The sequence below is a fragment of the Cavia porcellus genome, unplaced genomic scaffold (assembly GCF_034190915.1).
Source record: "Cavia porcellus strain 051 isolate PalLab524CR breed Dunkin Hartley unplaced genomic scaffold, mCavPor4.1 scaffold_28, whole genome shotgun sequence".
Lineage (NCBI taxonomy): Eukaryota > Metazoa > Chordata > Mammalia > Rodentia > Caviidae > Cavia > Cavia porcellus.
Window position 1 is genome coordinate 45739102 of NW_026947511.1, and position 23029 is coordinate 45762130.

Genomic DNA, 23029 nt, shown 5'->3' on the forward strand with positions numbered 1-23029 from the left:
GGACCTGGACAGCACCCACCTGCCCCGGGAGGTTTGGGCAGGTGAGAGTGGCCCGCACGCTGGGAATCACAGCCAGCCCCCGCCCAGCAGGCCACTGGCCTTCTGCCTTGTTTCACAGCGGACTACAGACTGTCACTTTAGCCGGAAGGGCAGAGGTGCCTTTCATCCCAATGGGACCCCCCCCCCAAGCCTACAGGCAGCAAAAGCTGGCTCTACCCCACAGCAGGGCACCACAGCTAACCCTGTCCACCCTCCTGCCCCTATACCCCTACCCTGGGGACAGAGCCTGGGTGTAGGCAGCACCTGGAGGAGTGGATCACAGGCAGATCAAGGCTCTGGGAGCCCAGATTTAAGCTTGATCACAGCAGATTGGTAAAGACCAGCTTTATACGTGTCAGCCTTTCTGCCCGAGCTGGCCCAACATCGTGGCACCTCTGGTCCCTGCTAGTGGGGAGGCCGAGGCAGGACTGCTTTTGAGTCCTCTGGGGCCAACCCAGTCATACTAGGCCACACACCCACTAGAGGGTTGTCAAAGGAGGGGAAGGGAAATAGCAACCTTAGGCATGTGAACAGGTGGTGGCACCTCAGTTCACAATCTGGGTTGCAAACCAAACCTTCAGGTCAACATTGAACTTGACCACTGAATCACGTTCAGTCCCCATCCAACTGGGTTTGTGATTAGAATTGTGGGATCACCGCTGGAGGCCACAAACCAGTGCCTTCCCTGTGCAGCTCCGCCACTCAGAGCGGGGCTCACAGGTGCCATGGTCCTCAGTGTCCTCAAGACACTGTCTAGAGCCCTGCTGTCACACTCTGTCCAAAAAGTTCAGAGGGGAACTGTGTGACTCAGCCAGAGGCTGCCCTGTAGCTTCGGTCCGCGAGTGCCTGTCACCAACAAGATGAAAACCACTCAGTTAACTGCTGCCAACCCCAATTCCAGACACAGGGCAGAAGGGTGGAAACACCATTTATTAGGAGGTGCCCTAATACAGGCGCTGGGGCTTGCCCATGGTGCTCTTGATGTACAGAGCCCGGACATTCTGCCAGTTCTTCTTAAGCAAAGACACCAAGAAGTTAACAGCCAGGTGGATGTTGTACACAAGCTCGTCGTCTGTCATCTTCACGTGGCCAACAGCCACCGCCAGACACAGGACCTGGGCAGAGGGAACAGGGGCGTGTCAGGGAGGGGAGTGGGTCCCACCTCCGCAGTGAACAGTGCCCATCCCTGTGAAGCAGGGCTACCGCCCCCCAGCCCTACCTTCTTCATCTGGAACTTGATCGTGGACTTCACCTCGTCCACCTTGGCCACCATGTTTTCGTTGTGTGTCAGCAGGGAAGGGAACTTGCCGGCCTTATTGAGGCCAGGTCCCAGAATTCGTGGGATCTGCTTGATCAGAGACTCTGAGGCCAGAAAGGCATCGTACTTCTTGGCTGCAAGTAAGCAACACTGCCCAGTGAGGACCTGGCCCTTTCTCCCGGTCCAGGGACTGGGTCTTTTTGTTTTGTACTAGGGACTAACCCTAGGGAGAACGAGCTGCACCCCGTCTCTTTCCACTGAGACAAGGTACTGCTGCACTGCCCAGCGCTGGCCTTGAAACTTGCTATTTTCCTGCCCCAACCACCTAAGCAGCTGGGATTTACAGGATGGTCATTTTAAGCAATCCCTTCCACACCGCAGCGCGGTTTCTAGCTCTTCCTCTGGACTCCATGTCCTGAAACCTGGCCTCCTCCTAAGAGGCTGGTGACCCACAACCTATGCTAGAGATTGAGGCATGCTCTGAGCTCAGGTCCCACCTCTCCATCCCCAGCCGGGGCCTCGGCCACGGCCACAGGAAACCTTCCCTTCTGATGGCTGACACCACTACCTTGGCACAGGCCAAAACCAGGCTGGGAACTCAAAGTCCACTCCAGCACCAGGCAAGAGGACCTAAACTCACCCCGCCTGTCTTCTACTGGTAATGGCACCTGTTTAAAGCCTGTATTTGGCCTCCCCCCTTATGAAAGAACTCCCAAGAAAATCTTAAAAGGTAGCCCTTCACTTACTTTCTGTGGTACTAGTGGCCCCAGGGCTTGTTCATGGAGTTAAATACTGCCCTAAAAACCCAAGTTTCATTAAACTAAAACCATTTAAGCTAACTTACCCCCACAGCAGTCTTTGCCCACTCTATCGGGTTTTTTTTTTCTATATAAAAACATGGTCTCCTCATGTGACCCAGGCTGATCCCAGAGGCTGCAATCCTCCTGCTTCAGCCTCCCAAGTGCGAAGATGACAATCATGCACCACGAAAGCCAGCTGCCACTTGTTTTACAAATCCAAGTGGCGCACACGTGTATCTACCCCCAGCACTGTGGGAGGCTGAAAAAGGGACGATCACAAGTTGAAGCCAACCTAACCTGAGCGGTTCAGTGAGACCAAACTCATAAAAGGGGAAACAGCCGCTCGGCGCGAAAGCCCTGGGGGCCCAATCCTCAGCAGCAAAACCCCGAAGGGCCGCTCTGCCCCGCGCGCGCCCGCCGCACCCACCCAGCTTCTTGACCAGCTTCTTGTTCTTGTTGAGCTTCTTCAGCGCCTCGATGTCCATGTGGGGGATGTCCACGGCCTTGGCCTCGTCGCAGTGCTGCTGGTCCCCCAGGACGCACACAGAGAACTTGGGGCGCGGGGTGGACTTGAGCCTGCATTGCAGAGCCGGGGTCAGGCGGGGCCGCGCGGCGGCGGGCGGGCGGGGCGGGCCGGGCCGGAACCGGGCGCCGAGCCTTACCGGGCGTCGTCCCCACGCCAGCCTGGCTTCTCAGGCTGGGCGGCGGGCTCGGCCGAGGCCTCCCCACGCCTCCCCTCTTGTTTCAAGACCCAGGGTGGGGGTCCGTGCGGCCGGGGGTCGCGCTGCGCGGCCCGGGTCAGGGCGCAAGGGGCGCGGGGCACTGAGGGCGGCGCGGGGGCGGCGCGGTGCCAACCTGACGGTGCCCGAGAAGCGCTTGTCCTTCTGAGGGTCATAGTTCTTCAGGCTGATCTGCAGCTCCACGGTCTCCAAAAACCTTCGGGAACGGACGGCGTCACCGCGCCGCCGGCGCCCGCCTCCCCTCCCCGACCCCCGTCCCGGGCGCCCCGCTTACTTCCGGCGCTTGCGCTGGTTCCCGTGCAGGACCTCGCGCACCGCCTCGTACAGCGTGTCGCGGGAGACTTTGCTGCTGCAGAAGAGCGAGCGCGTCGGAGCCGGCCGGCGGCCGCGGCCTCCTTCCCCGACCCCCTGCTGACCCGAGCCCTTCTTCCCCGCTCCGCGTGACCTCCGAGCACCGTGTAAGGAGACAGGCCCAGAACACGGCGGGAAACGGCCTGCAGGGACCCACCCAGTGCAAGAAATAGCCTGCCGGCGCCAAAGCTCCCGGCAGGTCCCCTAGAACCGCAGATGGGCGCGGATAGCCCCCTACAGACAAGTTACCTCATGATTCCTCGCGCTGTGATAACCGGAAAAGAAGTTAGAAACCTCGCGCATGCGCAGAAATAATGGTCCTGCTCTCGCGACAAATTTACTGCTTCCGCGGACTACGACGGGAAAATGGGCCGGGCTCTCCGCCGTAAGAGGTACTACCGGGTACGGCCACTGGAGGGCGCTCCTGCGATGCGTTGCGAAACCCTTGGTACGAGTGGAACTCCTGTCCAGGACACCTTCCCAGGTGCCCAGCTGCTGCCCGCTTGGCTCTTAGCTAAAGGCCGGAGTCTGAGGCCGAATGTGGAGTCCTCATATCGTGCTGGACCCCTTATTTAACCTCGTGACCTCCGTCTTGCACAATAATCGGGCGAACTGTTTTTTTTCATTCCTGAGTTTGGTGCCATCAGGTCAGAGAGCCTGAGGCAGGTACTTCCGGTGCACCATCCGGGTGCGAGACATTGGGAGTTTTGGGTCGGCATGCTTACCAGTCACAAGAACAGCCCGGGGAAATTACTGCTTATGCTCTTGACCTTTGCAGCACTGGAAAAGCATTAATGGCTAGGATTAGGCTCAGCATCTGATGCCTGCCCTTTGGCCACAGCTGGGAGAAAGTGCCCACCAATATGCTGTCCCGTGTGTCCTGTATAAACCGCCCCTTCATCAGCCTCCCGGAAAGATGGACTTCAGACCACAGTCTCTATCCATCTTCCTGGTCAAAGCTTCACTAAAGTCACCTTCTTGCCCCAGTAGCTTGTCTCTTGCCTTCACTGGCCTTGGGGGAGCAGGTGGACGAGGGTGCAGTGCTATGGCCAGGGCTGGCGCTCAGGATCACATGTAAGTACACAGCCTGGGCACAGCCCTGTGAAGGCTGTGGCAGCGGGTGACTGTGGTACATTTGCCCTTTAAATCTCTGCCCATCTCTTCCTGCGCTCTGCCTCGACCTCTGTGCTCAAAACTAGGCTTTGGGGCCAGGACTTAGCTCAGTGGCTTAAGAGCTTGACTGCTAAGCACAAGGTGGTGAGTTCGATCCATAGTACCAAAAAATAAACAAATAAATAAAACCAAGCTTTATCCTTCAGCCTGATCTCCCTCCCTGGCCATCTTGCTGTAACAAACTCAGGGATCCCCAGGAAGTGCCCCTGAAGTTCTGCCCCTACACCTGCGTGGGGGAGGGGAGGGAGCGTGCTATAGTGAACTTGTGGCCTCACGGGGTGTGGTGGGGGCACTGCACGCCCATTTCTGCCCAATGGGTCCCATCCTCTTCTCAGCTCACGGTCCCCCAGGAGAGCCCCTCGGTCCCTTCCGTGCCACTCACCTAACCCTTCCTCAATGCCAGACTCCGTTCAAGCTTTAAGCCCCCACTTTGATCCCCTCCATTGGTGGCTGAGCACCTCACCTATGCGGGCCTACTGTGGGTGGCGCCACAAAATGTGAATGAATTTCAGAATCAACACTCTGCAAACTTCCCTCCCTGGGAAGAAAGCACCTCATCACCAAGCGGAGGGTGGGGAAGGGGCAACACACCCCGGTCAACAGCAAGGCAGACGCTGCTTCTAACAGGAGTCACTGAGCTTCCTGCTGTTTATTAAATCCCACAAGTAAACTATTCAGGAAGTCCGCATCCTGCAGCCTGAGCCTCCAAGCCTCTGGTCCACGGAGGAGGCTGACCCCGAGGACTCCTGGCTGTGCTTTCACCCTGAGGCAAAGGGGCAAGGAAAAGACGGCCAGGGCAGAAATGTCCTTCAGAAGCTGGTGACGCTGCTGCTCCAGGAGGGTGACCGGTGGTCAGCGGCCCAGGCGTCTCAGGGCAGCCTGCAGGGACTTCCGCAGGAAGGTGGTGTTGGGCTCTAGGGCCACAGCCAGCGCCAGCTTTTGAGTCTCGGTGATCTGGGGACAAGGGAGCATCTGTCAGGATCCGGTACATGTCATTCTCCAGACCTCTACCCTCAGGCTGTGCTGAAGGACGGAGAGGAAGCCAGGACTCAGGGACCAGGCAGGGAGAAGCGGGCCCTGAATGTGCGTCAGATGCATGGCTGTTTCTATGTCTCTGGGTCTACAGCAGATTTCATGACATTGACAAATGACCCTGTGCCTGTGACCCTCAAGAAAAAGATAAAACACCAGCAAAGGGTACTGGTGCCAGCTCTTATAATCCCAGCCCTGACTCAGGAGGCTGAGGCAGGAGGATCATGAGTTCAAGGCCAACCTGGGCTACATAATGAGTTTGAACTATATTGCTGTGACCCTGAAGGAGAGAAGATGGGAGGTGAGGGGAAAAGAGAAGGGAAGCAAGGAAAGGAAAAGAAAAAGAAAGAAAGTACAGCACCAACAGTCAAGGACATATGACCCTCAAGAGAAAATGAGAGAAAGCTGCAGCCCATGACCTACAGGGCCCTCCGTAAAATGCTGCTGGTCTGAGACCTTGAACAGGTTCCTTTAACCTGAGTCTTAATTCATCATCTATAAAACGGAGCTGCCAGCCACGATGGTGTGCACCTGTAGTCCCAGCTACTAGGGAGGCCGAGGCAGGAGGATCTTGTTGTCCAGGAGTTTAGGACCAGCCCTGAGCAACATGGCAAGACCCCATCTCAGGAAAGAAAACGACAGACAGAACCTTGTGGACGGCTCTCCTTGAATGCAGAGCTATTACTTCCCCATTAGCTAACCCGGGCCCTGTCTCCGTGTTCTGACACGTACAGAGCTGGCCATGCTCTCTCCTTCCCCCTTCAGTTGGCCCTGAGCAAGGCAAGGCCGGCCGGCTGAGGTACTGCCATGTCATCCTTGAGGCCACCTGATGGTTTCCTGTTTCCTCACGTCCTGTTCCCCATAAATGACTGAGCACAGAGAGATGGCAGAGCCACATAGCTCCAGGAATGCCAGCTGGGTTCCAGCCTCCATTTAAGAAGCTATGACTTCCCAGGACACAAAAGTTTACATATCAAAAACTAAAACAACAGACTCCTAAAACATTCAAATGCTACCCTAATTGGGTTGCGCAGACTGTGTATTTTCTCCCCGCATATACCAGAAGTGCTTTCTCCCCACCTGGCCAGCTCAGCTCATGTCCCTCATGTAATGCCTGCCATCCTCACTGTCACCCATCCTCAACCACTCCCTTCTTCACAAGATAATAAATTCTGGGGGAGGCCTTAGATCAGAGCCTTTGTTCTGTGTATCCTCACCTGGACCAGACTCAGGACCCCTTGGCTGCCTGTAACTGTGAATATATTTAGTGTCTTTACGCTCGCTGTGGGTTGCACTGGAGGTGATAAATTAAAATTAATTCACCGGGATTCCAACAACATATCAGTGGGATTAAAAATATACCTTTCCGGGGTTGGGGATTTAGCTCTTTAGGAAAAAGACAAAAAAAAAAAAAAAAAAAAAAAAAAAACTTTGCAGACTACATGAGGTGGGCAGGAAAAGGGATTACAATATTGGTATGACACTATTTTTTTTTTTGTCTTTTTTTTTTTATCGGTACCGGGGATCGAACTCACGACTGCCTGCTTGCAAGGCAGGCGCTTATGCCGCTGAGCTAAATCCCCAGCCACTGTATGACACTATTTTAAGGGATTACAAGACACAATATTTGATTATAATAAGAAATAAGAGAACAAGAGAGAGGGACTTCTGAAACCTTGAGCCAAAACCAACCTCTCCTTAAGTTGCACATGTCTGGTATTAGGTTTCAGTGACAAAGTGACTAAGATAGAAATAATTGTGTAACTGCATAAATTTCTCACCCAATCAAAAATTAAATGCATATACACATCAAAAAAGCCTGCCACGAGAGAGCTGATGGCAGTGTCACGCCCACGCCCATAGAGTCCTAGCCAGTTCATACACATCAAGGGCTCAGAGCTGTGCCCAGCAGGGCAAGGCGAGAACTGTTTGCTCTCCAACCTCACGTTCACTCTCCAACCCCATCCTGTCCCCGCCACTCCCATGTCATCAGGCCCCAACCATGGCGTGTCTCGGAGCACACTGCCCACGCACACCCCTGGCCCCGCAGGCCCTTCCTGCCTCCACCCCAGAGCAGCCGCCCCAGGCCACAGCTGCAGCAGGGCTCAGCTGCCCTGTGCTCTCCGCTGACTACCCCACACTGTACCCGATGACCATGTGTGTCCCCCTCATGAGCCCGGGCTGGGGAACGGTCATTCAAGGTGAGGGACCACATCATGGTCACTATCGCTCCCCTGGTGCTCCGCACGCACCAGACTGAGGGAGATGCTGAACCCCGAGGCAGACCCAACCCCCACACCCACATTCTGCGCGTGAACATGTATTTTCCTTGGCAAACACTGCAGGGTTTTATCTTTCGCAAATAATCTGTATCCTGTCTGGCAGGCCCAAAGCAGCCTTGCCAGTGGGACCCATCCAGTGACCCTGTTGACACTCACACTGGCCTGGTACTTGGTCATCACGGTCAGCATGAGTTTGGCATAGGCCATGGAGGTGGTGGCTGCCAGCCCTGCTTTACAGAGTTTCTCCATGAGCACAGCGAACTTCTCAGGAGTCATCTCCACCTGCATGTATTGGGCGACAGAAGAAGGGCCCAGCTCTTTATTCAGCCAGCCCTGGGTTCAGTTCCCAGCACCCCCATTTCCTAGCTGGGTAAGCCCAGCAGGAAGCTTATCCAAGAGTTCTCTCAGTGTGGCTCTGGAATGTCCCCAAAAGTCCAGGTGCTGAAGGCTTGGTTCCCAGGTGGCAGGTGGGGGGTCTTGTGGGAGGGAGTTAGGTTATTAGCAGCATGACCTTGAGGGTGCTGCTGGGCGCAGCACCCACTCTGCATACTGGCTACCAATCCCCAGTACCAAATGGGTGGATGGATGGATGGATGGGTGGGTGGATGGATGGATGGATGGATGGATGGACAGGTGAAATAGATAAGATGGATAGATGGATAGATGGAGCGATAGGCAGATAGGTAGATAGGTAGGTAGGTAGATAGATAGCTAGAAAGATAGACTGACAAGACAGATAGATTATATTTTGGTTTGGATCTGCAGTGTTCCCCCAAAGCCTCACATCCTCAGAAAAGCGACTGGATCATGGAGGTGTCACACTCATCAGATCAATCCCCCGTGAGTTCAGAGCTGAAGGTGCCAGTGGGAGCTGGACCCTGGGTCACAGTGGGTGTGACCTGGAAGGGTCTGTCTCCCTCCCTGACTCTTCCCTTCTCTCTCTGCTGCTTGGCTGCAATGACAGGAGCACCTTTCCTCCTCCGAGGTCCTTCCTTCATGCTGTCCTTGCCTGGGAGTCACCAGCCACACGTGGACTGAGACTTCTGAAACCTTGAGCCAAAACCAACCTCTCCTTAAGTTGCACATGTCTGGTATTAGGTTTCGGTGATAAAGTGACTACGATAGAAATAATTGTGTAACTGCATAATTTTCTCACCCAATCAAAAATTAAATGCATATACACATCAAAAAAGCCTGCCACGAGGCCCACAGCTAGGAACAGGCAGACCTGGACAGACCGTGTGGTCAGCTTTTTGTTCCCAGCCTTGTAAGCTGTAGGGTCTCCCACTGTCGCAGGTGCTCTGCTGGAGGGCAGCTGTCCCACCTGCCCTTTCATCAGCCAAAGACTTGCATCCCCCAGAGCCTCTGCCCTTCTATCTCCAAGGAAGTTGATCACCTGTTGTTCCAGGAGCACCTGCAATACCAAGAACGTCTCCTCCGTCCAGGACAGCTCCAGGATCTGCCTGCAAAGCAGCGGCCTGGTGAGCACAGCCCAGCCTTTCTCGAGCTCTGGCACCGAGCTGCTTCTCCTCACAGGCCAGCCCTGCAGTCCACAGGGCTGGGAAGCTGGGAAGACTGTAGCGCTGGGCCGGCAAGGTTCGAGGCACAAGGCAGGTGAGTGTGCAGGCCCAGGGACAAGGCCCCCTGGAGGCACAGGTCAAGGTCTAGCTGGATCCCATGGCAGCAGTGGCAGGAGGAGCCTGGCCTCGGGGAGAAGATGGACTTGCAAGGCACAGAGCCGCACACTCACCCCAGCATGAGGGCACGAGCATCTGGCTCCAGGGACTCGTCCTTCATCAGGTGACACAGCAGCTCTGTTTGTGCTGGGCCTGGCAAAGCACAGGGAGGAGACATCAGGAGGAGGAGAAGGCCCGGCTGAATCAAGGGCATCATCAGGGCCGTAGCAGGCACCGTTACTGAACACCCAGCTCTGCCAGGGCTGGGCTGGGTGTGGGTACAGGAGCTGGGAAGGGGGCAGAGGCTGGTGCTCAGGGCTGGTTCCAGTTACCTGTGCCCGCAGCCTGGAGCACAGGGCCAAGTAGGGTGCTGCAGACGGGGTAAGGGTGACCGGCACAGAAGGAGGTCAGCGCGGCTCTGAGCAGCCGGGAGGCTGAGGAGGTCAGACCGAGGATCTGCAGTGACGATCAAACAGAAACTCAGTCCTCTTCTCTTCAATACTATCTTTTTTAGTATTTGGGGGTTGTACCTCACCATTTCCATTTTTATATTTATTTTTAAATTATTATTGTGTGTGTGTGTGTGCACGCATGAGGTATGGGGGATTCAACCCCAGACCTTTACAGTGAGCTACATCCCCAGCCTTTTTTTTTTGGTGCCAGGGATCGAACTCATGACCTCACGCTTGCCAGGCAAGTGCTTATGCCACTGAGCTAAATACTCAGCCCTCCCCAGCCCTTTTATAAATTTTTTTTAAATTTTGAGACAAGGTTTCATTAAATTTGCTGAATTCCTCAGACTGGTTTCAAACTTGCAATCCTCTTGCCTCAGCCTGAGTGCAGGGATTACAGGGGTGCATCACTGTACCCAGCCTTCAATAAAGTTATCAGACATATCTCTCAGATGTTGATATACTTTATGATAGAGAAGCCAGTTCTTTTACTGAGGACTCATGTGAACCCACCCTGAGGAAGAGCTCCCAACCCCAGCTCCCAAATCCTCAAAAGTCTGTCAACTTCTGGAAAGTTCTGGGGCAAAAAAAGAACCACATGGGTAGCTGACCAGGGACAGAGTTCTAGTTGACCCCAGGCTTCTCCGTTGGGCCCCAGGCTTCTCAGATTGCCTGCAGGGCCAGGATGCTGTCACCCCAGCACCCCCTCCCATGGGTTCAGACCCGCCCAGCTGTCCCCAGCACTCCCAGAGCACCTACGCGTCCCAGAAAGAGGCTCCTGGCCAGCACGGTAGCATTGCAAATGCTGAGACTTGGGGACAGGGCCAGCAGCCAGGTGCAGAGCCGCAGGAGGCCGGCATCCGAGAGCTGCAGCTGGGCACAGAGCCGTTCCACCTGCCAGAGGAGGGGAAGACACAAAGGCTCCGTCTGGCTCTGCGAGGCTGGCACCAGCCAAGTGGCCAGAGGGGCAGAGCAAGAGTGCTCCAGGGCAAGATAAGGTGATAAGAACTGCCCTGCTCACCTGGCAGGACACTGGGCTCAGAACCACTGAGTGACCCCTACTCCAGAGACAGAGAAGATCAAATGCTCTCTGGAATTCTCACAGGAAGCAGAGAAACACAAACAGGCAAAGGTGGGGAAGGGGACATTACACCCTCAGGGCCAGACAGGCTTCCTGCTCTTACCTGGCAGGGACTGCACTCGTGGAGAAGCTGCAGCTCAGCTGGGGGGGTGTCCTCCAGCCCCTCCAATCCCTGTGGAGGCAAAGCCCTGACAGGCCTGGTAGACATCCTGGTAACAAGTCCCAGAGGCCACCCCTTCCACTGGCAGTGAGTGGCTGAGATCCTAAAAGGCACTGGCAGGACAGGGCCACACCTAGGATTGGCTGCGCCCCTGCAGCCTTGCCTCCCCCACCAGCCTGTGCGCTGACAGAAAGTGGATCAAGGGCTACTGTGTGCACGCCAGGGCCACTCACCTCCCCAAAGGTCTTCAGCAGCTGCTGCAGCCTGGGCACCTGGTCCTGTGGGAGACAGGCAGGTCACTGCCAAGTCCCTGCCCCACAGAGCATTCCTGAACCCCTTCCCAGTGCTGCTAGCAGTACAACACGGTCAAAAATCACTCAAGAAGCCAGGTGTGGTGGCACAGACCTATAATCTCAGCACTTGAGAGGCTGAGGCTGGGGAAACATTGCAAGTTTGAGACCAGCCTGGGCTACAAAGTGAGCTCAAGGCCAGCCTGAACTGCATAGTGAGAGACCCTGTCTCAGATAAAAAAAAAAAAAAAAGACTCAAAAGTGCCAAGAACATGGACCCCACCTTGCAAAAGGGGTAAGGTTCCCATTAGACAGGGCTTCTGTGCACTGACCCCCTGAGGAGGCAGATTTGCCCTGGGCAGAGAGTGGGGGCTAGGTACTGGGGGATAGGCCTCCCCTCATGCACGCCCTTCCACAGCCCACATTCTAGATCATCAGGACAAAGTTTCTACCTCCCACAGCCCCCTTCCTGATCCTCTCCTCACGCCTTCCCACCCTCAGTCCACGGACCACAGGGTTATCCCACTCAGGAAAGCCCCCCGCCAGCTCGCCCCACGGATAACACCTCAGTACTAAATGATGGGTCCAAATCAGGCCTCCCCACACTGGACCTGGAGGGCTTTGGGCAGTTCCACAGTCGCTGCTGGGCCCTGCACCTCCCTGGGACTCTGGAGAGTACCACGGGGCGCGGCTCCCTCGCTGGGGCCAGGTTGGCTCCTCCTGGGTGATGCTCCTCTATCCTCCAGGGCTTCTGTTGGCTCCTCATTAGCATCTTCCTCTTCGCTTTCCCCTACTCGGAACCTTTTGGGGGCCCTTTCCCCATCAGGACTGGCAGTTGCTCCCTCTGGCTCCTTCCTGTGTTTCCCTCGTTGCTGGGACTCCCTGTCCTCCTCTTCTCCTTCAGGGTCTGGAGCCTGGGGCGGTTTCAGCCCCCTGCCTCCCTGGCCCAGCTGCTTACAAAGGCTTTGGAGCTGTGCCTGGCATCCTTTGGACAGCACAGAGGCTCTCTCCATGGAGATACCGGGCCCAAGGTCTCTTTGCAACAATTTCCCTAGGGCCTGGAGCCAGGCATCAGGGGCAGACCTGAAGTCCCGCTGGGTGATCTGCAGCATGGCCAGGAGCTGGCTTTGAGGCAGTGATGGCCAGACAGCCATCAGCAGGGACAGCAGGTTCTTCTGGCAGAACTGGGGCAGGCACAGCAGCAGTGGCCTCCTGGGTGACAGAGGGAGAGAAAGCAGTCAGAGCATCCCGCTAAAGGGAGCTATGGATGAGGCCAAGCGGATGGAGAAAGGATAGCCTGAGAGCCACTGACAAGCGTTCACTGAACATCCTTTATCACCTGTCCTGCTATTTGAACTGCTTTTATTTCATAAAAAAAAAAATTCAACGTTGGAACCTACTCTCTAATAGGTCCACATTTATGTTATAAAAAAAAGTCCATTTCCAGCTGGTGACATCTCTGCAATCCCAGCACTCAGAAGGCTGAGGCAGGAGGACCGCGGCAAGTTTGAGACCAGCCTGGGCTATAAAGTGATCTCAAGGCCAGCCTGAATGAACTGCACAACGAGACCCTGTCTCAAAAAGGAAAAAAAAAAAAAAAAAAAGGCCACGAATTTAGCTCAGTGACAAAGCAACTACATGACAAATTCAAGGTCCTCAGTTCAATTCCCAGTAGCAAAATAAGTCTATTTCCATATTTCAGGCAAAAATAATGTTCCAGGATGCTGTATGTAATTTCAACACTTTATATGAGTATACTTAACAGCAACAGTACGTGCAATTTTGTTTTGAGACAGAGTCTCACTGTGTAGTTCAGCATGCCCTTGAATGCAGTATGGAGTTCAGGCTGGCATGGAACTGGCGGTGATCCTCCTCCCTCAGCCTCCAGATTACAGATGTGCTCGGCTACGCTCCAGGTTTTTAGAGGTAGAAGTATTAGATCAAAGTCAAAGTTGATTTAACTCCACTTACAATTACGCCCACAGCGGGCCCCTCTTCCCCTCGCCCTGGGGAAGACTTAACCTCTCCAGGCTCCGACGGGGACTTACAGCTCCAGGCGGCCGCCAGGGCACGGCAGCACCGGTTCCTCCTGGCACAGCGCCCCCAGAAGGCCGCCCCAGCAGAGGGGCTCCCCGTCGCGGCGGCCTAGCGCTCGCAGCACCCCGAGGCCCCGCCGTGCCCCGTCAGGCCCGGCCTGCAGCGCCTGCAGTAGCAAGCGGGCGGGGGCCTCGAGGGGTGCCCATGGCGACGGTTCTGCGCCCTCAGCCCCAGGAGGAGCCGCCTGCGGTGTAGCCATGCCGCAGTACCCTTCCTGCGCCCGAGGGATTCGTGTTCCCGCGCGGACAGTAAAGGAAGGAGGGGGTGGGACCAGAGGAGGAGAGGTGCGCCACACTCCGGAAGGGGCGGGGTCTATCAGAAAACACCCAATCAGAGAGCTGGTGGGGGACTAGGGGCGGGGCCGGAACGAAAAATTGGTTCGTGAGTGCAGTCGGACCTCAGAGACTAGACTTTGTGGGCGGGGCTGGGGCGGGGCTGACTGAGGGGCGGGGCTTAGGGAGGGGCGGGTGCGCTGCTGCTGACTGCAAGCTTCTTCCTGAGCGCTCTCCCAAACTGTGGGGCAGGGCAGATGTCAGGGTCTTGTGAGCTTAGGACTCCAGGCTGTGTTTAATTTTAGCTATCACCCTTGTCGCTTGCAGATTATGGGCTTTGCTATGAGACTCCCATTAACCACACAGGCCAAAAACTGCTAACAGTTGGAAATATTTGATCCTGAGGACGGGGTCGCGGCGAAGCCCACTAACATCCTTGTGGTCATAGCCCTTGCTCCCGCGCAGGGCAACAGCGTCATTCTCACGGCTCACAGGAGTGGCCCTGCCTCCCTGAGCCGGGGTTTAAGGCGGACTAGAGGAGGCCAGCTGGAGGCTCCCTGCAGAGCAGGAAGAAGGGAGAGGGTGTTGACAGTCAAGTGGGAACTCAGGCACAGGGAAGCAAGGGCAGATCATCGCCCTCCTGTTGCCCACTAGGCAAGGAGAAATAAAGCTAAATAAGCGAGCGGGCAGGATGTTGACTGTGAGAAGCGCGTTCCAGGGCACGTACATTGGGGAGATACTGTACTTTTAAACGGGTGATCAGGCAAGGGGAACCGAGGGGAGGAGGTCAGCGAGCCTGACAGGAGTCTATAGGAGACCTTCTGAGACAGAGCGAGAAGCCAAGCCAAGCTGCAGGGGGCAGCAGCGTGGCTGGAGCTCCAGCACTTGCTGCAGATGAGCGCAGACAGGTCTCAGCGCACCTAGGCTTTCACTCAGCACAGCGCGGAAGCCTGCGGAGTATTCTGAGCTTCATCTGATTTCTACTGAAGTCGAATGTTATTTCATTTTTTTTTCTAGAATAATTCTAATGGAACTCTTGGGAAAGACTCAGGAATATTTCTTAGTGTCTTAGATTCTTCCAGGCGCTGTCTATTCCAGTTGGGCAGTTCTAACTTCAAAGGGGAGGTTGACCATATGGCGAAGGCAGGGGCTGGCAAGCAGCAGGTGGGGCTGTGTATGCCATAGAGAGGGTGGCACTGTCCTGCCAACCTCAAGTACAGCCTCCCTCTCTATCACTAGGCTGCAGCTGCCACAGTCTGGTTTCTAGCTATCTGCAAGGAGATAGGCAGAGAGAATTCTCAATCTGGGGAGGGAGGGTGTCTTGAGACCCTTCCCCAGACTTCTTGAGGCCCTTACTGTTTTTGCTGGTGTTTGTGATGTTACTTGCTGGACACTGATCACACAAATATGTAATCCAATACTCTGGGAGGCTGAGGCAGGAGGATCACCAGATCAATTAGACAACTTAGTGACTTAGTGAAACTGTTGTGTCAAAATAAAAATTAAAGAAGGACTGGGATGTAGCTCAGCATAAAGGCTCTGGGTTTAAAAGGTGTTTGTTCCTTCCACTGTCATCCTCTTACAAGTGTCCAGCAATGCTTTGCAGACAGCACGTGACCATAATGGAAGCAAGAGACAGTAAGCAGTGGCAACCTTGCTCTGATGCAGGGAGGGTAGGAGCTGACCACTCTGCAGAACTCACAGTCATGCATTAGGTGCATTTTATTGATTTCCTTTCCAAGTCCTACAAAAGAGCAAAGCTAAAAACCCAGGCCCTGATGAGCATCAAGAGCCTCCTTCATCCTGGGAGCCCTCTCGCCTCACATCCCCAGCTGTAAGTAGAGGACCTGCTCCTTTCCCACCACCAAACCACAAGGGGAAGGCCTGCCACCTACACCCTGTCCCTTGCCCATGCAGAAGGCCACGCTAGTAGGAACTGCTAAGATCCAGCAGGAGCTGGAGACCCAGAGGGGCAGAGCCAGGGTACAGCCTGGGAAAGACAACTCTGAGCCCAGCACCTGTGAGGGGAGAGAAGGACCAGCTTCAGCCGCAGGGGCCCAGCGACAGGGAACAGGGCTCACCCCAGGGGCTGGGATGGGGGCTGGACACAGAACTGTGGAGCCACATTGGGTCTAGCGACCATCTATCCCCTCCATGGCACCTACAACAGAGGTTTGCAGTCATCAGGGGCTTGCATTATAGACCCCTACGTCTGAGTCCCAAATCACTGGCCTGAACCAGCCGCACCATCTCAGGCCAGAGAGAAGCTGAGGCCAGCGCTGACTCAGGGAGCTGGTGCAGGTAGATGCATCGGGATCCAAAGGGGCAGTAGCCATTCCCCTGCATGAAGAACCGGCACTGGATCTGGCTAGTTACAGGAGAGAGAGAAAGACCATCACCTTGAGTTCTTGTTCCAGGAACAAGGGGCCCTCAAAGCTGACCCCTGAGGTTGGGCCGGTTGTATAGGACAGGAAAGCATCCATCTAAGCCAGCACAACTGGGTCATCCTGTGGCTGACACTGGTTCCACCAGATTCCAGCAGATGGCAGTGAAGTGACTTACAGCTGCCTTTCTCTAATTCTTGAGACCAGCAGGGGCCCCAGGAACCTCCTTTCCTTCAAAAAAGTTTTAGTAAGAATACCAAAGGAGGGGTGACCATAGATCAGCCTTGGATGTGTCTCAGCAATCAAATTAAAACCTGGGCATGCATGGTGGTGCATGCCTGTAATCCTAGCATTTGGGAAGCTGAGGCAGGAGGATCACTGGGCATTCGAGGTCAGCCTGGCTCCATAGTGAATTCAAGGCCAGCCTGAACTATATAGCAAGACTCCCCGTCTCAAAAAGAATAAAAACAAGACAAGAAAACAAGTTAGAATAGTACTGGGCTGCAAGGTAGACTTCAGATGAGTCTTACTCTGAAAGGCCAGGTTCAGGAGAAAGTTGCAAAGAGTTGCAGATTATTTATTTTTTGAGACACAGTCTCGTTATGTAGCTCACACTGGCTCCAACTCATGATCCTCCTGCCTCAGCCTCCTGAGTGCTGTGATTATAGGTTTGTGCTACCTTGCCTGGATGAGACTGATTTTTCCTGGCACCGAAAGAACCAATCAAGAAGTGGGCAGAGCACAGGCTGGTACCCTTTACCTAGCCTTCTTCCTCTCTGCTGACCAAGAATGCAGCTGAACCCTTCTTGCTTCTTGAGACCCAGCATGGACCCAGGGCAGGAGTCCAGAAATCCCTGCAAACAACCATCCCTTCTCTTTCTACCATCAGATCAAATCCAGGGCCAGGACCACCTCGACATGGACAGCTCCATGCAAATCCCTCCCAGCCTCTGGTCTTTAGCCACCCCCCCCCCATAATGGCATAAACAGCTGTGCAAGAAACAATAATCTTCTGTTGTCACTTGGTCATCCAGTTCTGGCCTCCCTGTCCAACCACTTCTTCATAGAAGCAGCTTTGAACCCTAAGTCAAGCCTCCATCCCCCTCTCCTCCCCACACCCAATTCAGACTGCCACCTGCTCTCCTTTGCTTAGTAACTGCCCTAACAAGGGCTCTAGACTCCTCTGTCTGCAGGACAAGGGTGACTGTCTTCCAGTAAGGGGTGAGACCTGTTTCCTGACCCCACCCTGAATCCCGACACACTGCATATGTCAGCTGTCACAATCCCTGGGGAGAGTCAGGCCTGGTGGCCCATGTCTGTCATCCTAGTACTATGGGAGGTTGAGACAGGTAGATGGCAAGTTAGAGCCCAGCCTGAGGAATTTAAAACTTTGTAAGATCCTGTCTCAAAATAGAAGATAAAAAGGGCTCGGAATGTAGCTCAGTGCGAAGGTCCTGGGTTCAATTCCCAGGACTGGAGAAAGGAAGGAAGGCAGTCATGGAGGGAGGGGGAACTGGATGCAGAGCCAAGCAGGTCTGGCCTGGTCCCCAGAGGACCCAGCACCGAGGGGCCTCAGGGTGTGATCTGAGCTGGGTTAGGAAAGACCCAGCCCTGCCCTTCCTGAGAGACTCCCACCAGTAGGTCACACCCGCTGCCATCTCTGTCTGAGCAGACTGAGGAGCCCAGGCTGGCAGTCCAACGCCTGCCCACCTCCTCCACCAGCCTCACCGGGTCCGAGCCGTGAAGTCCCGGATGAGCCGCTCCTTCTGGGGTCCGGCACTCACCCAGACCTTGCAGGGGATGATGTAGCTGGAGTAGATTCGGCACTGGGGGCAGGCCCTGCATGGGGGTGGGCAGGGTAAAGGTGGGGACGGTCACAATTCCACAGGCCAGCCTGCCCTGTGACCCACACCTCTCAGGCGTCCCCAGAGACACTGACTTGATGACAGTTGGCGGCAGGCTGAGGGTCTGGCGCCAGGTACGCAGGCAGCCCAGGCAGTAGGGGTGGCTGCAGTTGGGCAGGATGCCGAAGACCCTCTCAGGCTCAGGCTTGTCCCATACTCTGTCCCTGCAGATGCCGCACACCACGTCCCGGCTGTCCTGCTGGCCCTGAGGGTCCCCCACCAAGTCCTGCAGCCACAAAAAGTATCAGACACCCTCCCGCCACTGTCCCGAACCCAGCCCAGCCCTGTGGGCTCTCTCCACAGGCCACTCTCCCCTGAGCCCTCATGTGCCGCCCTCTGCCATCCAAGCCTGCTACCTCTGCCAGGTCCAGTCTCTGCAAGGTGTTCGAGAGCTCCTGGACAAGGTGCAAGCCAGGCTGAGGCTCCTGGGCGTGGCTGGGGTCCCTGGCAGCAGCTGTGAGGGAAATAGATTGACCACCCGTTCACATGCCATGGGTAGCACAACGCTCAGGATCTGCAGCCTCTCACGTGGGCATCCAGACCTGCGTTGTCCAATACAGTCACCACCACCTGGATGTGGCTTTTATTTTTTTCTTCAGTACTGGACACCGAATGCAGGGCTTTTGCCCTGAACTACATTCCCAGCTCCTGCCTGCTGTTTTGGGTGTTTTTGAGACATGGTTTCAAAACATGAAGTTCAGGTTGACCTTGAGCTCACTTTGTAGCCCAGGCTGGTCTTGAACTTGCAATGATCCTCCTGCTCAGCCTCCCCAGTGCTGGGATTACAGACAAACACCACCATAGCTAGCCTCTCAGCCCTTTTTTAATGTTTTATTTTGAGACAGGGTCTCACCAAGTTGCTAAAATTGCTCAGGCTGAGTGCAAACTCGGGATCATCTTGCCTCAGCCTTCCTGAAAGTTCAGATCACCGGTGTGTGCTACCATACCCAATGTGAGTATGGTTACTGAATGACCAGAATGGGTACCAATTGACAGGTCACCTGAATGAAAAACCTATGTAGGATTCTGAAACTCAGCACAATAAAAGACCAAAATACTTTGTTAGTGACATTTTATACTGGTGGCAAGTGAGAATGATAACATTGACAATATTGGGTATATGACTTTTGATACATTGGGATAAATAAAGTACTAAAATTAATTTCAAAACAGTTGAAATCAATTTCTTTAAAAAGTCGCCTTTTCCTTTTTAAAAATGTGGCTACTAGAAAATTTTAAATTGCATAAAAACCAAATTGGGCATGGTGATATACCGTGTAATCCCAGCACTCGGGAAGCTGAGGCAGGAGGACTTCCATGAGTTCAGCATCAGGCAGGGGGACATAGTGAGACCTTTGTTCAGTAAGTGTGTCACACATGTGAAGACATCACACCCTTGAAGTGACCCTGTGACAGGAGTACTACTGTCCATGTCCTCTTCTTTTTCATTTTAATTGTTCATATTTTATAGATGACAGCGTCCTTTTATTTTTTTATCGGTACCGGGGATCAAACTCACAACCACACGCTTGCAAGGCAGGCGCTTATTCCGTTGAGCTAAATCCCCAGCCCTGACAGCGCCCTTTTATAGATGGGGGCAGAGCCACGGAGAGGTTAGGTGGCTCTCGCGAGATAAACACGGCTCCTGTTTGAAGTCAGGTACCTTGGCCCCACGGGCACTGTGTGATTTTCCTTCTAAAACACAAGAGAGCAACAGAGAGAGAGCAAACAGTGCTTGCGCTGAGACCTTGAGGAGTGGGAGGAGTGGAAAGGAAAATCAGAGGCCCTGCTCTCCATGTCCATCTGCCAGTGTCCACCAGCTGCTCCCAAAGAGACTCACATGCTGCAGACAGGGACCTCCGGGAGCTGCCAGGAGCCTCATGCAGGCCCAGTGCGCTGGCCAACTGGGCCCTGGTCCAGCCCCAGGCCCAGCTCACAGGCGCGGAGGGCAGGAAGCTGGGTTCCGAGGCCCTGCGGGTCAGTCCTAGCCAGGGCCCCTGCACGGGGACAAGCGGTGCTGAATAGCGGCGACCCCACTCCAGGGGGCGGGAGAGCAACAGGTGCTGATAGCTGCCGGGGACAGAAGAGGAGGGAGATGGATGATGCCCGCCCCACCCCCACCCTGGTGCATCCCCTGTGCCCTCCCAGCCCCGGAGGAGGGGCCCTACCTGCATCTGTCTCCATGGAAACAGAAGCCGAGCTGGAAGTACCGGCAGACCCTGTCAGGCGCGAAGAGGCCGCTAGGCCCTGAGTGAGGGGTCCCGAAGCCCAAGTTCCTAAGAGATGGGAGTCAAGCCCACCCCATTTCAGCGTCTGCTTTCCCCACCCCCACCTCTTTTTAAATTTGTTTTATTTGGAAACAGGGTATTTCTAAGTTGCCCAGGCTGGGCTCAAACTTTCCATCATCCTGCCTCAGCCTCCCAGAGGACTGGAGTTACAGGAGTGGCCCCTGATATGTTTCCTCCAACGCAGAGTCTGAGGGGTCCGAGTAGGAACTCCAGGGCCTGGCTTCTGAGCACAGACCTGCAAGGTCAGAGGGCCCCCCACAAAGTCCAGAGGAAACTCTGCTGGGGGCTAGAAATGCTGTTCCAGTGAGGTGGGACAAATTGTTTAACCTTCCTGTGCTTCGGCTTCCTTCCCAGTAAAAACAGGACAGCATCCAGCTGAAGTGAGACCCTGGATGGGAGGCTCTGGGTGTGGAGCAGGCCACACCAGATGTGTGCTGTGTCATCCTCATCAGTACCGGGTCACCACCACTGTTCACGGGGTGGGAAGTGAAACTTGGGAAGAGCTGGACATAGAGGTGCACACTTGTAATCTCAGCACTCTGGGAGGCTGAAGCAGGAGGAGCAAAAATTCACCCCCTCCAGGCGATTTAGTGACTTAGTGAGACCCACATTTCGGTATAAAATTTTTAGCTGGGCATGGTGGCTCATGTCTAATCCCAGCTCTCAGGAGGCTGAGGCAGGAGGATCGTTGCGAGTTCGAGACCAGCCTGGGTTACAAAGTGAGCGCAAGGCCAGCCTGAACTGCATAGCGAGACCCTGTCTCAAAAAGACAAAAAAAAATTTTTTTTTTAAGGCTCAGGGTGAAGCCCCTGACTTCAATTCCTGCAAAAATAGAGTGGGAGGAGACTAAAGTGGGATAACATTAATTGAGAATCTTGTGTTAAGCACCAGGCCTGGGTCAGGGGCCAGAGCCCGGCACATGGCAGAGGACCCTATGCCCCTCTGTCACGCCCTGCCTTGCCCAGGGGCTGTGGTAAGCGTGGAGTGGCTGCGTGGAGAGCAGGGACAGAGGTTGGGGCCTCGTGAGAGCAGAAGGAGAGAGGGTGGCCCTCAGGAGCTCACAGGAGGCGGGAGCTGAGAACACAGATGAAGGGTGGCAAGGCGCCAGCCCCAGGTGCCACTCCTCAGGCCTGTCCTGAACACTAAGTACCCCAAAGAAACAATACTTAGGGGCCTATTTTGGGGGGCACTTTAGATTGGACCCAGGGCCTTTGCATGGAGCTACATTGCCAATCTCTTTTTTTTTTTTTTTTTTTTTAATTTTGAGACAGAGACTTGCTAAGTTGCTAAAGTGCCCAGGCTGGACTTGATTTGTGGGGGCTTGATACTGCCATCCTCCTGCCTCAGCCTCTCACAGTGCTGGGATTACAGGTGTGTACTATCAAGACCAGCATGGGTGACATTTTAAAACATCAAGATTAATACAAACAAAAACAAAAACAAAAACAAACCCAAAAAACTATGGTGAACAAAATATCAAACTTTTAAATAAAGACTCCCACCCCGCAGGACCCCTCATTTTCCTGCCCTGGTTCAGACCCTGCAGCAAGAGCACAAATAACCAACACAGGTGCAGGCGGAGACAGGGCTTCCTGGGACTAAACAGGGCGCTGAGATGCCAGCACAGGTGCCCTCCATCCACCCAGTGATGGTCTCATTAACTACCACCACCTGGCTGGGGCTGGACTACTGGATTCTGGGAATTTCTCAGGCCAAGGTCTGACACCGAAGGTGGAGGGGCAGAGGTCAGAGGTCAGAGGTCAAAGGTGGTTTGGGAGGTGGCAGGCAGGAGTGGACAGAAGGGGCTAGCCCAGCTTGGGCTCTGAATCCAATTTGCAAGTAAGAGGAAGAACTGGGTGGGACCTGGAAAAGGCTCCTGAACTTTACAATCAGAGCCCCAAACAGCCAAGACTGACCCCGCCTTGACCCTGTGTGGGAAGTAACAATTGAAGACCTTCCAGTAAACATCCTTTTTTCTGGGGTGCGTGCGGAGGGGAACCTCTGTTACTAACTGGCTGCCTCTCTTCCCAGCCCAGACAAGCCACTTCACACTGAGCTCCCCAGCTCTATGATATGGATATCCACACTTTACCCTAACTTCAGCTCTTCTGGGAAATGGATCACCTCCGGATTTTGCTAAAGTAATTGGTGCCAAGGTCCAGATGTCTGAGGGAAGGCTCAGGGAGCTGGGGAGCCCGGTACAGAGCTGGCATAGACAGAGGAGCGACTCTCTGCTCCACCTGAAATGTTTCCGTGCTAACACTGGCGAGAACCTGGCTGCAAAGCTAAGTGCTGGGGCTACCTGGGGGACCAGGAGACAAGATCCCGCCCTCATGGAGCTATCTGGGGTCTTTAGGTGGCGTAACCCTTGTGAGATGCAAGAGAAGGGAAGCAGGGAACAGCTGGCAGCCTCGGGGTGCACTTTGCAGTCTTTTCTAAACCATGAGGGCACAGGGCATTTCTAGGGCCTTCTGACATTGCAGTGGGGAGCAAAGACACACTCCTCCCCAGATGCACCCCAAATCTTTGGGCTTTTTGAGGCCAGACAGAACCCCAAGGGCCTCTCCCCTCCCCTGTTGCTCTGAGTGGAGACCCCTACCTGCGTAGCTGCTGGGGAGGAGGGCCGCGCTCCCCACCGTGGCTGTTACCATCTGCCCCTGTGGGATTCATCCCAGCTGCAGCCGCTGGAGAGCAGGTGGGCGCCTGGCTCCTTTATCCACCCTCCGCAGCAGAGCCAGGCTCAATCTGGG

At 54.8% G+C, this 23029-nt stretch overlaps 3 protein-coding genes across 9 annotated transcripts; all 3 read right to left on the minus strand.

Moving 5' to 3' along the window:
* Window positions 1–950: 950 nt before the first annotated feature.
* Window positions 951–3550, minus strand: Rpl10a (ribosomal protein L10a). 3 transcript variants are annotated; one of them, XM_003473899.5, is made up of 6 exons: window positions 3438–3550; window positions 3112–3186; window positions 2953–3033; window positions 2525–2673; window positions 1259–1431; window positions 951–1154 (listed from the first exon to the last, which is right to left on the minus strand). In XM_003473899.5, exons 1-6 carry the CDS (start codon window positions 3440–3442, stop codon window positions 984–986), a joined length of 654 nt encoding a protein of 217 aa, XP_003473947.1. In that variant the 5' UTR covers window positions 3443–3550; the 3' UTR covers window positions 951–983. The 3 variants fall into 3 exon arrangements, with proteins under 3 accessions (XP_003473947.1, XP_005005477.1, XP_023422482.1); XM_005005420.4 differs by having other exon boundaries at window positions 3112–3183; window positions 3438–3499; XM_023566714.2 differs by lacking the exons at window positions 2953–3033; window positions 3112–3186; window positions 3438–3550 and adding an exon at window positions 2760–2946.
* Window positions 3551–4976: 1426 nt separating this feature from the next.
* On the minus strand, window positions 4977–13690 carry Fance (FA complementation group E). 3 transcript variants are annotated; one of them, XM_003473693.5, is made up of 10 exons: window positions 13383–13690; window positions 11946–12546; window positions 11278–11322; window positions 10988–11056; window positions 10563–10697; window positions 9684–9807; window positions 9426–9504; window positions 9072–9138; window positions 7832–7957; window positions 4977–5315 (listed from the first exon to the last, which is right to left on the minus strand). In XM_003473693.5, the coding sequence occupies exons 1-10, from the start codon at window positions 13628–13630 to the stop codon at window positions 5214–5216; spliced, it is 1596 nt and encodes a 531-aa protein (XP_003473741.2). In that variant the 5' UTR covers window positions 13631–13690; the 3' UTR covers window positions 4977–5213. The 3 variants fall into 3 exon arrangements, 2 of the variants coding, with proteins under 2 accessions (XP_003473741.2, XP_063095073.1); XM_063239003.1 differs by lacking the exon at window positions 13383–13690 and adding an exon at window positions 13306–13322; XR_010044113.1 differs by lacking the exon at window positions 9072–9138 and having other exon boundaries at window positions 5242–5315.
* A 1693-nt stretch (window positions 13691–15383) lies between these two features.
* On the minus strand, window positions 15384–23029 carry LOC134473716 (probable E3 ubiquitin-protein ligase makorin-1). Of its 3 annotated transcripts, none has more exons than XM_063239006.1 (8): window positions 22879–23029; window positions 20160–20267; window positions 19832–20061; window positions 18348–18445; window positions 18027–18217; window positions 17872–17926; window positions 15951–16071; window positions 15384–15864 (listed from the first exon to the last, which is right to left on the minus strand). In XM_063239006.1, the coding sequence occupies exons 1-7, from the start codon at window positions 22947–22949 to the stop codon at window positions 15988–15990; spliced, it is 837 nt and encodes a 278-aa protein (XP_063095076.1). In that variant the 5' UTR covers window positions 22950–23029; the 3' UTR covers window positions 15384–15864; window positions 15951–15987. The 3 variants fall into 3 exon arrangements, with proteins under 3 accessions (XP_063095076.1, XP_063095075.1, XP_063095074.1); XM_063239005.1 differs by having other exon boundaries at window positions 15386–15864; window positions 17816–17926; window positions 22879–23024; XM_063239004.1 differs by having other exon boundaries at window positions 15387–16071; window positions 17816–17926; window positions 22879–23022.